Source organism: Microtus oregoni, unplaced genomic scaffold (assembly GCF_018167655.1).
Source record: "Microtus oregoni isolate MIOR12 unplaced genomic scaffold, Mior012 000006F_ref0000085, whole genome shotgun sequence".
Lineage (NCBI taxonomy): Eukaryota > Metazoa > Chordata > Mammalia > Rodentia > Cricetidae > Microtus > Microtus oregoni.
The window spans coordinates 55258052-55272249 of record NW_024543065.1 but is presented as its reverse complement, the minus strand read 5'-3'; the positions used below and the strand labels follow the sequence as shown (position 1 = coordinate 55272249).

General features: G+C 54.4%; 2 protein-coding genes across 5 annotated transcripts; one reads left to right on the top strand and one right to left on the bottom strand.

Annotated features, from left to right (window-relative positions):
- The first annotated feature begins 1541 nt into the window (after positions 1 to 1541).
- Positions 1542 to 9911, top strand: Egln2 (egl-9 family hypoxia inducible factor 2). Of its 4 annotated transcripts, none has more exons than XM_041653733.1 (6): positions 1542 to 1643; positions 2587 to 3686; positions 8123 to 8242; positions 8614 to 8750; positions 8961 to 9028; positions 9332 to 9533. In XM_041653733.1, the coding sequence occupies exons 2-6, from the start codon at positions 2817 to 2819 to the stop codon at positions 9385 to 9387; spliced, it is 1251 nt and encodes a 416-aa protein (XP_041509667.1). In that variant the 5' UTR covers positions 1542 to 1643; positions 2587 to 2816; the 3' UTR covers positions 9388 to 9533. The 4 variants fall into 4 exon arrangements, with proteins under 4 accessions (XP_041509667.1, XP_041509669.1, XP_041509668.1 ...); XM_041653732.1 differs by lacking the exon at positions 1542 to 1643 and adding an exon at positions 1878 to 2008; XM_041653735.1 differs by lacking the exons at positions 1542 to 1643; positions 8614 to 8750 and adding an exon at positions 1873 to 2008 and having other exon boundaries at positions 9332 to 9473.
- A 92-nt stretch (positions 9912 to 10003) lies between these two features.
- LOC121449371 (cytochrome P450 2F3-like) lies at positions 10004 to 13256 on the bottom strand. The gene is made up of 9 exons (XM_041653736.1): positions 13057 to 13256; positions 12484 to 12646; positions 12032 to 12181; positions 11657 to 11817; positions 11164 to 11340; positions 10950 to 11091; positions 10670 to 10857; positions 10281 to 10422; positions 10004 to 10185 (listed from the first exon to the last, which is right to left on the bottom strand). The coding sequence occupies exons 1-9, from the start codon at positions 13234 to 13236 to the stop codon at positions 10004 to 10006; spliced, it is 1485 nt and encodes a 494-aa protein (XP_041509670.1). The 5' UTR covers positions 13237 to 13256.
- Positions 13257 to 14198: the final 942 nt, after the last annotated feature.

Below are 14198 nucleotides of genomic sequence, written 5' to 3'. Positions count from 1 at the left end.
GATATTCCAGATAAACATCAGTGTGATAGTGGGGCAAGGCCAGTTCAGGCACCCTCTCCTCTGCTGCCCAAGGACCTAGCTGGGGACATCCCTGTGGACACTTGGGATCTCCCCTAGAGCCAAGTCTCTTGCCAACCCTAAAATGGCTCCCTTAATGTAGATATCTTCTTCCCTGCTCCTATATCCACCCTTCCTCCATCTCCACCTTCTTACTCCCCCAAGCTCTTGCCAGTCTTTCCCTTCTCCCTTCCCTTCCCCCAACCTCACCGCCATCCCTACCCCCACCCCCATGCTCCCAACTTTTGCCCGGCAATCTTGTTTGCTTCCAATTTCCAGGATGTTCTATATATGTTTTTCTTTGGGTTCACCTTGTTATTTGGCTTCTCTAGCCTTGTGAATTTATAGGCTTAATGCCCTTGGTTTATGGCTAGAGTCCACTAATGAGTGAGTACATACCATATTCATCTTTTTGGGTCTGGGTTTTCTCACTCAGGATAGTGTTTTCTATTTCCATCCATTTGCATGCAAAATTCAAGATGTCATTGTTTTTTACCGCTGAGTAGTACTTGCGTATATATTCCACACTTTCTTAATCCATTCTTCCATTGAGGGGCATCTAGGTTGTTTCCAGATTCTGTGCCCAGAAATCTTTATACGGGCATTTGGAGACAGGTGCAGCCCCCCTCAGGATAGCTCAGCTGCTCTCCCAAAATGTCAGCAAGGCATTGATTGCCCGCTTGGTAGGCCCAAGAGTTGGTGGAAGGGGTGGGGCATTCAAGTAACCCTATCCACATAGCCTTCCCAGGAACGGTGGCTTCACTGTTTTGTGTAGCTAGTGGTGGAGCGGTTGCATTTTATGTGCAAAGCTCTGGATTAGTTCCCAGTACTGCATAAACAACAACAAAAATCTTCCTGGACTACAGAGGAGTCCTGTTTTGCAAATGTCTTCTCTACGAGGCTGTTCCAGGTAGCTTTAATCTGGCTCCGATGTTGCCCCGAGGAAGCAGTACGGAGAGGGTCAGCAAATAGTACATATTTGCTCATTTGTTCTACCTGACTTCGCTTCTCTAGGGACATCCTGTACTCACCGTTATTTTTTTAAGTGCTTATGTAAATTACTGACGTAGGAATTTACATACACTTTCCAACTAACTACGCAGTCATTTCTCAATATCCTCTTGGAATATGTGGTGGAGCTGCCTATGCAAATGATACATTTGCATAGCAAATACCAACAGCCCAGCCACTAGCCGGTCCCTGGCACTTTCTGCTCCTCGGGGTGGACTTTTCTATGTGAAATGCCTCATTTGCACCACCCACCCCTTCCCTGGACCAGTCTTAAAAACTCACAGAACGCCTTTTTCTGAATCTGCGTTCCTACTTTCGCGTGGAAGGGGCGGGGCACACAATGCAAATGAGCCTCGCGCCCCGGACCGGCTCACTTTTCTCCCGTAGGGTGTTCTAGGGCGCTCGGCAACGTCCTGCGCGCGCATGCGCAGCCTCCTCGGCCGGGCCGCGGTCACGTGCCCACCGGGCGAGGCGGGGGCGGGGCGTCGCGGGCGGTGGGGGGCGGGGTATGGCGCGCTGTGAGGCGCAGGGCGGCTGGCACAAACGGCGGCGCCGAGGCCGGAGGAAAAAGCTCGGTGAGGAGGTCGCGCGAAGGGAAGGACCCGGGGAGGAGAAGGAGCCCAGAGGTCGGGCGGCCGGGCGCGGACGGCCGGGCGGGAAGCGGGAGGCGGGGCGCGGGCGGCGGCGACCCCGCGCTGGGCGGGTGGGGGTGGGGAGGGAACGCGTGCCCGGCGGGGCGGGCCATTGAGGGCGGCGGGAGCGCGCGGCCGCCACCGAGGGGAGGGGCCGGGCCGGTGCGGCCCCGCCTCAGTCGCCCGCGGCGTCCGGCGGCCCCTGGGCCACTGCGGAGGGGGTTGGGAGGGAGGCCGTCGGGTCCGACCCTCCTCCCGGTCTCCCTTCCGTCAGTCCGTCTGTCCGGCAGGACCTCCCTTCCGTCTGGGTGTGTGTCGGGCCCCAGTAGGCTTCCTCCCGTAGGGCACAGGTCGACCCCACCGGCCCTCCCGCTCCCCTGCAGTCTTGTTTTCCTCCCTGTTCTCTTTGTCCCTGGACACCCGGTGTTCCCCGCCTGCCCTGGCTCGTGGCCTTCCACTCAGACGATCCGGTTCTCGCAAACGTTGCGCGGTGGCAGTGCCCGCCGGCTCCCCACAACCCCGACTTTATCCTAGATTCCTCGCTCCCGTTTTCTGTGTCATTCTCTGAGTCTCTATGGACCCCTCAGGCAGGTACCCGTTTCCCACTTCTCGCTGTTGCTTTTCTTCCTCAGATCTCTTAGATTATTCATTTATTGCTGTCCTCTTATTGGGCCTCCCATGCAGCCTTTTCCCTCTGCACTTTCCCCATATTACTCTGACAGTCCTGCCCTCTCTAATTCCCAAGTTCTGCGCCCCATCTTGCCTCAGTGTGTGTATGTGTTCGCTGTGAATGTGTCTGTCATCTACTTACTGCTGGTACCATTCCCAGCCCTTCCTACCTGCTTGTCTCTAACTCCTCTTAAGTCCTTCTTTTTCTCTTTTCCAGCCACCCCCACCAGTCCCTTCTCAAGCTCCTAGGGACAACTGTGGACTTGGGGACCAGTGAGCACCCCCGGGGCACTAGAGGAGCCCCTGCTGCCTGCCCTGCCTCACCCTGCCCCACACCAGGCCCAGCGGCCCCCGGCTGCATCAAGTGGAGGAGGAGAAGGCGGAGGAGGGTGGCACCATGGGCCCGGGCCGTACCCTCCATGCCCGGGGGATGAAGACACTGCTGCCATGGACAGCCCGTGCCAGCCGCAGGCCCTGAATCAGGCTCTCCCTCAATTGCCAGGGTCTGTGTCAGAGGCCTTGGAGCCTAGCCGCGCCAGGATGGGGGTGGAGAGTTACCTGCCCTGCCCCCTGCTACCCTCCTACCACCGTCCAGGATCATCTGGTGAGGCCTCGGCTGGCAATGGGACCCCCAGAACCACAGCCACTGCTACCACTACCACTGCCAGTCCCCTTCGGGAGGGCTTTGGTGGGCAGGATGGTGGTGAGCTGTGGCCACTGCAGAGTGAAGGTGCTGCTGCGCTGGTCACCAAGGAGTGCCAGCGACTGGCGGCCCAGGGTGCCCGGCCTGAGGCCCCCAAACGGAAGTGGGCCAAGGATGGTGGGGATGCCCCTCTACCCAGCAAGCGACCATGGGCCAGGCAAGAGAACCAGGAAGCCAAGGGGGAAAGTGGTGTGGGCTGTGACAGCGGTGGCGGCAGCAGCAGCAGCAACACTACCAGTAGCAGTGGCGAGGCAAGTGCTAGGCTGAGGGAGGAAGCACAACCCTCTGCACCCGAGCGCCTGGCCCTGGACTACATTGTGCCTTGCATGCGGTACTATGGTATCTGCGTCAAGGACAACTTCTTGGGGGCAACACTGGGTGGCCGTGTGCTGGCAGAGGTGGAAGCCCTGAAGTGGGGCGGGCGTCTGCGTGATGGGCAACTAGTGAGCCAGCGGGCGATACCACCGCGCAGCATTCGTGGGGACCAGATTGCCTGGGTAGAAGGCCACGAGCCAAGCTGCAGGAGCATTGGTGCCCTCATGGCTCATGTGGACACAGTAATCCGCCACTGTGCGGGGCGGCTGGGCAACTACGTCATCAATGGCCGCACCAAGGTAAGGCACTTTTTCGGTGAGTGCCTAGTACTTTGGCATGTGGGTTTGGAGATAAGTCTGGGGTTATGTAGCAGAGCGTAGGTAGCTCCACCAGAAGGGCTACAGTTACCTGCGGGGCCTTGTGTCTCTTCCTCCCACTGGGCTTTTATTTACTTTTTTTTAAATTTTGTTTTTTTGTTTTGTTTTCATTGAGACGGGGATTATCTGTGTAACAGTCCTGGCTGTTATGGAACTCCCTCTGTATACCAAGCTGGCCTGGAATTCAGTGATCCGCCTGCCTCTGCTGCCTCCTGAGTGCTGGAATTAAAGGTGTGCACCGCCACCGCCTAGCTGGGCTTTGATTTTTGTACCTGTTCAGCCTAGGGTGTCAGAGGTCCTTGCCCTTGGAAGACCAGGAGCTGCTGTCTTAATCCCCCTTAGACCAAGGGTAGTTAAGGGTGACAGAAGCTTGTTCCACCAGAAGGTGAAGGGAAGTGGCAGTGTTGGGGTAGCCTAGGCTGAAGATGGGGTGTGCTGCCTGTCTAGTTGAGCACCTGGGCTCCACTCTGCCCTGTGAGCTTACTCTTGGCATCTGCATCAAGAGCAGCTTCCTGGAGGTGACACTGGGTGACAGTGCCGGCCCAAGTAGAACACTTGTCCACATGTTTCTCACACCTCCCTGCCCTAGTCCCTTTCTTCATCCTCTGGCCGTCTGTCACTTCCTGCCTGCTTTTCTCTGGTCTCTTTCTTTGACCCTCTGCGTTTATAGTTTTTGCCATTCCTTTTTCGTGTTGCAGAACAGTAGATCCTAATGTCTTTGGAGCCAAGGCTTTTCAGATAATCTGCCCACAGCCATAGACCTTTTCAGGAAAGGTGCACATATGGTTGGAATTTGATGGTAGTTGTCAGGCTGTCCATTCAAGAACCAGGGGTCAGGAGCCCTGACTAGACCGTGACCTCCGTGGCCTTTCTGGTCTGCTGACATATCCATTCTCTTGCTGGAAGAGTGTGACCCGGAGGCTTGGTGTCATATGGATGCAGTCTGTTGAGAGTGCCTGCTGCTGGCCAGCAGTGGTTCCTGACTGGTGATATTGTAGGCTGTGTTCTGCCCTGTGAGCGGAGGCTGTGCTCCTGATGGTCCCCTCCCTTGTCGCTCAGCTGCTATCTTGGTTTCTACTTCAGTACAGCCTTCTTTCCAGGCTGAAACTGGCTTGGGGATCAGGGTTGCCCCCCCCCCACACTCCCCCTTCTCCCTGGGGCCCAGGTCTGTTTCCTCCCCACCCCAAGTGGAACTTGTCCTACTTCCCTCTCCCTCCCGTTACTTGAAAGCTGAAGAGCCAGAACTTGTCCCTCCCTGGGTTTGGCTCCTGTGCAGGCAAGTTCAGTGTTGCTTCCTGGGCTCAGCAGTGGCAACTGGTATCCACAGTCCTCATAGGAGGGACGTCGGGGGGGGGGGGGGAGACTAGGAGAGCTGAGTGCCCAGGAAGTGGGCTATTAACTCTTTAGCCTTAGAGGATGGGAAAGCTGGCTCAGGTGCCTAGCTACTAGCAGTTTGGGAAAGGGTTGAAGGAATAGGTTGTCCCCCCTGCAGTATCTCCTCCTGTCTGGATGTGGTTGGTTACAGAACCTGAGCTAAGATTGGGAAGGGGGAAGAGTCACAGTGTAAGCTCTGAGTGGCCCTCATGTGGAGGTAAGCACAGGTCAGGCTGGTGGGAAGAGGGAACCAGTCCCATCACTCTACACAGCAGCTCCATGCTCTCTCACTTACAGAGGGCAAGGGCCACGTGTAACTTTCCTTCTTGTGCTCTAGAGTGAGAGTGTGGGGTGTTGAGGTGAGGACACTGACTACCAGTGTGGCCTGACCAGTGTAACCTAGGTCAGCCCTGGGTTACATTACTTCTTCCTTCTAGTCTTCTCTTCTCTGTTGACTTGTAACTGGACGACTTGACTCTCTGACATCAAGGATGAGCAGAGGGGACCCCAGCGAGGGTCCAGCTTGTTTAGTTTGCTCCTTTAAGAGCAGCTTGGAGGCAAAGTCTGCTGTCTGACTGAGTCACTGGCTTCTGATGTGGTGTGTGTGGTGGTAGGGTCCTTAGCACATTATAACCAAAAGCAGGAGCTCCAGCATCCTGGAGTGATCCCTTCTCCCTGCTTTTGAAGGGGGAAGGGTGGAGAGTAAATTCCTTTACCACTCTACTGCAGTCCTTGTGGTTGAAGCTTTTCCTGGAGGGCATGGTTTCAGAGCAGCACTTCAACACAGCAGGTAGTGCACTGGGTACTCTGGCTTCTTGGACAGTCAGCTAGATGCTTGAGTCCAGTCAGTAGCTGCATGGGAAACATGCCCAGATCATGCAGCCCCAAACCTTATAGCTTTGTCTTTTAAGCCTTAAAGTACATCCTGGTTGTTGCATTTTACTGATTGTCACAGTTAGCAAGAAGCGGAACTACAGAAGCCAAAAAACAAGGTTAGCACAGTTAGGGACTTTGCTAGAATTATGAACCAAGTCTTTGCTCCCACTGTGGCGGGTATTGGGGGCTATGTGCTGGGTTTTAAGGTCAGAATGGTATCTCCAACATGGCCTCAGTCGTGCTAAGGCACAGCACAGGCTGGAGTATAGGGGTGAAGGTGGGGAGGAGGTAGGTCTGTTGAGGCTGAGAGCAGAGGGAGGGTCAGGCCCTGCAGGGTGGTGGTCTTGGTGCCTATTGTGGGAAGAGTACTTTTCTGGGTGTGTAGTGCTGTGTGGTGATTGATTAAAGGCCGTACAGCACTGCCTGCCCTCCCATCAGTGTGCAGAACCTGCTTGAGCTGTGATTGGACTCCCAGCTAAGGAGGCCTTGCCCCTCTCTAATCAGTGACTCATGATTCCAGGCCACTAGGGCCACATGCACATTCTTTCCTGCCAGTGAGTGGTGGCTTAGCATGCCATCCCATCTGCAGGAGCAATGCAGAGAAGATTCGTTCTTCTGAGCTTAGAGGCCTGGATTTCCCTCTGGGGCCTTCTCAGTTACTCTACCCTGGTGCTGAAGCCCTCTACTGCTATGTAACCTTAGATGGTGGCAGGCTTTCCTGGTCTCTTTACAAAGGTAGGGTCTGTGGTGGATCAGGTGTATAGATCAGTGGCAGAGGCCTTAGGCATCCACAGTGGGGTGAGCTCTAGGATTAATGGGTTGAGAAGAACCTTGGGAGGAGGATATAAGACTGAATCAGCTGACCTTCATGGAGTGCTGGGTAAGCCTTTTGCTTGGCAGCAGACGGTGATGTGTCTTACTTTGAGTGTTTTTCTTTGCTTGTCTTGCTGAGCTAGACCGGACCCAAAAAGTATAGCTGAGCATTGTCAAGGAGCCCAAACTTGCAGAGTGGTACTTGGATGGTAGGGTCAAGACTGGTGGCTGCTTACTGGGCAAAAACCAAAGGGTTCTCTTGCTAACTACTCCATTTTGCTTCGTCTGAACACCCAGTGGTGTTGGGTAGAGGGTGGTGTTCTTTCCTTTAAGTAACATTGCAGCTTATGCTCTTGTTCTCTCTCCTGTGGCTGCAGCACTGTGTCTTTGCAGACATTCATAGTCTAGCTCGGTTCTCACAGCAACCTGAAGTGGGGAACTTAATTTACCTCCCCAGTGCCACAGCTCATTCAGCTACAGACACTTGACCTTGTGGCTTGGGTCTGCAGAAGTGGCTGGGCCTTGTCTTACTTAAGCCCTGACTGCCTGGTTGAGAGGCAGGGGAACGTGGGACTCTAGCCAGACCCATGCCCACAGAAACCAAGCCCAGCAGGGGCCTGTCTCTGAGATGTTAGAAACACCATGTCTCCAAGGAGGTAATGCTGCAGATGGATGGAAGGTGTTTATCAGCCCCGGTTTACGGTGGGATATTGGAGGCCTGCTCAGGCACTGGGGCTGCCAGCAGTGTGCAGGATGCCTGGAGCTGGAACTCTAAGTCAGGTTCCTGTCACATGCACGTGTTTGGAGTCTCTGTAGTCAAGAGTAGCAGCTCTCAGCATGACTTCACATTAGAATTATCTGAGGGCACCTTTAAAAAATCCAGGCTGCATCTCCTTCAAGCCCTAACAGAACCTCTGATGTGAGGAGGCTGGAGCCTTCATATCTCAGAACTCCTGCTCTGCTCTTGCTGGGTAGTTCAAGCTGACCTTGAACCTGTGTCTCTCCTGCCTCCGCCTGCTAAGTGCTGGGATTAGGTGTGCACCACACACCTCTACACCTGCCTAGGGTTAGGATCTTTTCGAAAAGCACAAACTATCATTTATTCATTGAGTCCCTCTGGTTTTGGGCTGGGGATGGAGGTAGGAGAGTGGATTGTTGAACTTGAGGATAGAGTGTGGCTGAATTAGGGAAAAGTCTCTCGGGCTGGAGCTCACATAACCTAAGGCGATCCAGGACAGACCAGGGGCAAGGGGTTCCTCTGGTCTCAGTAAACTACCTTCCTCCATTTCTTCCAGGCCATGGTGGCGTGTTACCCAGGCAATGGCCTCGGCTACGTGAGGCATGTTGACAATCCCCATGGCGATGGGCGCTGCATCACCTGTATCTATTATCTGAATCAGAACTGGGATGTTAAGGTAGGGGTGGGGGCTGGGATGGTATGCTAATATTCCAGTTGGGGTTCTGTTCTGTCCTCCACTTCTCTCAGCTCACAGGGCTGTAAGGTCTGAGGGCTCCTCTTTAGCTGACTGTGGCCCTCCTTTCCGGGAATGGTGCCATCTGCTTAGCCCCACCCAGACTTGTACACTCCCCCCCCCCCCTTCCTGTCCTTAGTAGCTTCCTGCCCATCTCCATGGCAATGTAGACTCTGGGCTGTCATTCATTTTAAGTGTCTGAGTGGTAAGAGGGAGTGATGTGTGCTAGCGCTGCGCCCCCTGGTGGGCACATGCGTGCAGTATAAGGCAGAGGCTACAGGCTTCACCAGTAGCCTTATCTGGCCTGCCCCTAGGTGCATGGTGGCCTGCTGCAGATCTTCCCTGAGGGTCGACCAGTGGTAGCCAACATCGAGCCACTCTTTGACCGGTTGCTCATTTTCTGGTCTGACCGACGGAACCCACATGAGGTGAAACCAGCCTATGCCACCAGGTATGACCTGTACTTTAGGAATGTGCTCAGCTGCTGCCCCTGTGCCAAAGATTTCTTAGATCCCCGCCAACCCTCAGAGTGACAGTGGAGTGATGAGATGCTGAGAGGGCCTAAGTGGGACCCAGAATCAAGTGACGTAAAAGGGTGGATGTGTCATCAGAGGTGGCAGCTAGAACTGCAGAGAACTGATCTGACTGCCTGATTTCCCAGGTACGCCATCACTGTCTGGTATTTTGATGCCAAGGAACGGGCGGCAGCCAGAGACAAGTATCAGCTAGGTACCTGCTTTCCTCCTTTGCCCTTCCTAGTCCCTTTGTGCTGCCAGGTCACAGTCCTTACCCTTTTTTTCTGGTGCTCAGAGTGGGTACCCAGGGCCTTTGCCACACTAGGCAAGTACTACCAGCCGCTCACACCAATAGCCCTTTTATCAGTCCCTTACACCCGGTTCTTGCCTGCTTTCCTGCTGTCTCCAACCTGAGTCCCACTTTTCTTTTAATGTTCTCCCCTTTGTCCCAGGTTTCTTTCGGTGTTTCTGTCCCTTCCTAGTGATTCACAGTGTCTTGTCTTCGTCTCTTCCTCAGCATCGGGACAAAAAGGTGTCCAGGTTCCTGTATCACAGCCAACTACACCCACCTAATGGCCAGTCCAGAGCTGCATGGATTAGCAGCTCCCTGCCTTCAGGGGAGCCCCGGGCCCAGCTGCAGCTCACTAGCCTCAGTGCCCGCTCCCCACCTGCCACTGCTGCTGCTTCTGGCTTGCCTCCGTACTGCGTGCTGTGGCGGGCATAAGCATCACTGAGGACCAACAAGGAGAGACCTCTGCTGCCCCGTGTTTGGGGCCGGGTTGTGACTTAGGCAGTGGCCAGTGTGGCTGGTGGCCTATGTCCTGCCATGTCTGGTCCATTGTGTGTGAGCTGAGAGGAGGCAGGATTTGGGGTTGAGGTGAGTCATGGCCTCTTGCTGGCAAAGGTCTGTTGGGGGGGGGCATACTCACACCCCCTCCCCACTCCTCCAGCCTGGAATGTGAAATGACTCCCCAACCCCATTGACTGTGGCACTTTATGGACTGGGATGCCATGGCTTGGGCAGACTAAGGTGCCACGAGGAGCATGGGTATGGAGGTCCTGCCAGCCAAGAAATAAAAGTTTACCTCAGAGCTGCACATACTTGTATTCTTTGTAAATAGATTTACACATACAGTTAGGGCAGCTAAGGAGATCAGGACCACTGAGGTCAGAGTAGTTGAGCCCAACCTCAGCGGGCCACCAGGCGGAGCTGGTAGACTGGTGGCACATTGCCTAGTCCAGTGCACTGTGGAGTAAGGTTGATGTCGGCAGGACTTCCCACAGGGAGCAAGGAGAACTTCTGCAGGATGGCAGTGAGGAAGAGGAAGATCTCAGAGCGGGCCAGCCCAGCCCCCAGGCACATCCGCTTTCCTGTGGATATATGTACAGATGTACAGATGTGGGATGAGCGAGCACCGGCCAGTTCCCCAGTGCTAACCACTTGGTCCCTCCCTCCTGGTTCAGACCTGGGGCAAAAGGCATGAAAGCATCGTTGTTCTTGAACTCGCCCTGGTCATCCAGGAAATTGGTGGGATTGAAATGATCAGGGTCCTTGAATTGGGTAGGATCCCGGTGCGCAGACACAAGCAGGGGAATCACAAATGTGCCCTGGGGGTACACACAGTTAATTGTTACCCACAGACTGAATGTGAGCACCTTATGAAGACCCTTTATATTTTTGTGCTTGGCACCTAACCCAGGGCCTTGCAGGTGCTGGGCAAGTTCTCCCACAGCTACACCCCCGCCCCTGAGACGATATTAATAGCTGGGGAGGGGAGTCCTCACTGAGCCTAATCTCTGAATGGACACTTATGCTCCCTTCTCCCAGCGCAGAATTCTCAGACTTCCTGTGCACCTTGTGCAAGAAATGGTTCCCGAGGTGTGTATCTCGGGTGAGAGCCCGAGGCAGCCCCAGCGGCAGCACGCTGATAAAGCGCTGGATCTCATGCAGCACTGCGTTGGTGTAGGGCAGGCGGGTACGGTCCTCCAGTCTAGGGGTGCGGGTCCGACCTACAGTGGCATCCAGCTCCTCTTGCACCTTGGCTGGGGTCAGCAGAGTCTGTGAGGTGTGCTTTACTAGGTTCCGCCCCAGCTCCCCTCTCATTCATGCTCTGGGGAGGACCCAATTCCCTGACCTGCCACCTCTGGGTACTTGAGCATTATGAGGAGTCCGTAACGCAGAGTGGTGCTTGTGGTCTCAGTGCCACCGAAGAAAAGATTGTGAGTGGTCATCACCAGAGTCTCATCCTGGAAATGGCTTTCCAGGTCCTGCTGTTCCTGTGGACAGAGGGAGACTAATGCCTGCTGCTCGGTGGGAAGAGGAGGGGTTAGGGCAGCAGGAACATGTACCTTATCCATTTCGTCGAGGAAACGATCAATGAAGTCACGGGGTTCCCCAGCCCGTCGTGACTGCCGGTGCCACCGAATTTGCTCAGCGATGAAGAGTCGGAGCTCTTGGAAGTTTTTGAAGATTCGGTGGTGGGGACCAGGGATCCAGTCCATGAAGGATGGGAACATATTGTATGTCTGGAGAGACAGGGTTCTATTTGTCTGTGAGATGTATCACTGTGTAGCTAACCTGGATCTCAATCTGTAGACCAGGATGGCCTCAAAGGCACGTGCCACCACCCCCTGCTAAAACAGTCTTAATACAGTCTTGGAGAAGACTGTGGTTTCCCAATGGGGAGATTAAAAGAGGATTTTGTGGATTAGAACTCTGTCATTCAGTCTACAGTCTTGACACTTGCATCTTAATGAGCTACTGTAGTTAGGTCTGTGTATGCCCCTGGTAGTTGGCATAAGGCTGTTCCTAAAAGGGAGGAATTGGAGCCCAAACTCTCACCTCACCCCATCGGGAACTCATGATGCGGAAATTGTCACTGAAGAGGTCCAGGAGCCTCAGGAACTCCGGGTCCCCATAGTTATAGCGCTTTCCGAAGACCACAGAACAAATGACATTTGACACGGCGTTATCCAATAGCTGCCGGGGGTCAAATGGAGCTCCTGGGGTAATAAAACTGTGGCTAGTAAGGAGACCCTCACCCTCAAGACTCTGAATAAGATGGTTTGATACCCTCACACAAAAGCCGTGGTCCCTCCACCATGCTCCTTGGAATCTGCCTTGCACCAAAGCATTTTGGCGCTCTGTCAGTCACACCCCTTCGCCCCCACTCCTACCCCTCAACCAGCTACTTCGTCTTTCCCTGCTAGGCCGCACCCATGATGGCTTGAAATTCGTCCAGCACACATGCCGCCTCCTCCAGGATGCGATCCTCTATGGTCCTCGTTCCTACACCAAGCTCCCTCAGCACCCCAAGTGCAAAGTTGCGTAGCGTCTTCCAGCGCGGCCCATTAGAAAACACTATGCCTACAGTGGGAACCAAAACTAGAGTTGGCCACGCAGGGTCCAGTCGCTTGCCACTCTTGGGGACTTCTTAATTGCTTTGCTTTTTTTTCCCAGCCCATGTGCTCTGATCCTGCCTTTGCTGGTCGGATCCCTGACCAGCGCTTGCTCTCCAGAGCTTAGGTACTTAGGCTTCTATTGGCTGCGTTGTGAATGTCAATTGAGCCCCAATTCTTAACGGTTCGCCCTCATTAGCGGCACTCTATTAGGCCCTGCCCATTTTGTCCGGCTGGTCTAGTATTCGCTCCACCCACCCTAGGCCTCACCGTTTCCGTGGGTGAAGCGTTCGAAGACAGCCATGGCCCCACGGCCGGAGAATGCATCCGCCTGCAGCACTAATGCATCCCGCAGTGCCTTGTAGCCGCACAGCACCACTGCAGGGCGCGGGCCCAGCCACACGGTGAACACTGGGCCCCAGTGGCTGGAGAGCTGTGGGGAGTGGTGCTCAGAAGTACTCAGTCCAGGCTTGTGATCTCCATGGAGACCTCAGAGCCCTCGTCTTTCTCAGCCCTAAAGGTTTCCGTCTCGGCCCCTCATTTCCCAGGTCCAGGAGTTCTAAATCCCTGCTCCCTTTTCAGACCCAGGAGTCTAGCCCAAGCTCTCAAACACAGGTCTACACTCTAGCCCTCCTCCCTCAGACACAAGGGTCCAGGCCCCACCCTCCTCCCTCAGACACAGGGGTCCAGGGCCCACTTGCTCCCTCCAGACACAGGAGTCTAGGCTCCCTATCCTCTCAGCTGTGGCCTTTCGGTAAACCAGGATTTCTACCCTCTCTTCTGGGCACGATAGCACCTTCACAAATCCAGAGTTCTGCTCTCCCAGCCCACAGCAGGAGCTACCTCCATGAGCACACGGTCCAAGTGTCCAGACTGCAGCTGCAGCAAGTTCCCCAGCAAAGGCAGTGGCTTGGGCCCAGGGGGTAAGCCTCTCTGCAGCTGAGCTCGGTGGACCAGCCAAGCCCACCACGCAAGCATCAGCATCAGAACTGGCAGCAGCAGTGCTGCCACGCAGGTGACCATCGTGCCTGGATCCTTGATGCCTGGATCCCTTGGCAGCGGTTTAATTTGCAGGGAGTTTTAAGGAGGGAGCAGTAGGGCGGAGATGGGTGTGGGAGGGGTGAGAGGCTGGGGCTGCGTTGTTCCCTGCACCTTGCCCCCAGGAATTCTTCCAGTTCTCCTCACCTGTGTTCTCCCCCAGGCGTTGTTCTCTCTCTCTCCCTCTCTCTCTCTCTCTCTCTCTCTCTCTCTCTCTCTCTCTCTCTCTCTGTGTGTGTGTGTGTGTGTGTGTACACGCGAATATGGCCTTCAGCCTGCCATTTTCATGTAGAAACTCAGCCAGGTGCCCAGGTGCTGCATCCTCTCAGGACCCTAGTACCTGTGTGTTCTTCTGGACCATACCTCCAAATAACAGACAGGTGTGTATCTCTTGCTTCCTGAATACATTCCCAACTCCTACAGCCACCACTGATATCACTGGCCTGGCATGCCTTGTGCCCTGGGCCTGTGCTTCCTGAAAACTCATACCTGTGACTTTATCAATTCTGTTGCTTTTCTTTCTTCTTTATAAATAACTTTTATTTAATTTTATGTTTATGGGTGTTTTCCCTACCTATATGTCTCTGCACCAGACGTATTCCTGGTGCTCAGGGAGGCCAGAGAGGCTCAGATCCCCTGGAACTGGAGTTACAAATGATTGTGAGCTGGCTGGAGAGATGGCTCAGAGGTTAAAGATGCTGACTATTCTTCCAGAGGTCCTGAGTTCAAGTCCCAGCAACCACATGGTGGCTCACAACCATCTACAATGAGATATGGGGCCCTGCAGTCATACATGGGGGCAGCACATTGTATTGTATACATAATAAATAAAATCTTAAAAAAAAAAAGCAAATGATTGTGAGCTGCTAAGTGGGTGTTGGGAACTGAACACCCACACTTGGTTGGGTGTGGGTCCTCTGGAAGTGCAGTAAAAGGTCTTAACCACC

Coding starts and splice junctions, on each gene's coding strand:
- Egln2 (XM_041653733.1), top strand. CDS start 2,817: ATGGACAGCCCGTGCCAGCCGCAGGCCCTGAATCAGGCTCTCCCTCAA. Junction 8,243..8,613: donor ATCAGAACTGGGATGTTAAG/GTAGGGGTGGGG, acceptor GCCTGCCCCTAG/GTGCATGGTGGCCTGCTGCA. Junction 9,029..9,331: donor CAGAGACAAGTATCAGCTAG/GTACCTGCTTTC, acceptor TCTCTTCCTCAG/CATCGGGACAAAAAGGTGTC.
- LOC121449371 (XM_041653736.1), bottom strand. CDS start 13,236: ATGGTCACCTGCGTGGCAGCACTGCTGCTGCCAGTTCTGATGCTGATG. Junction 12,182..12,483: donor ACGCTTCACCCACGGAAACG/GTGAGGCCTAGG, acceptor TTCCCACTGTAG/GCATAGTGTTTTCTAATGGG. Junction 11,341..11,656: donor TGAGTTCCCGATGGGGTGAG/GTGAGAGTTTGG, acceptor CTGTCTCTCCAG/ACATACAATATGTTCCCATC.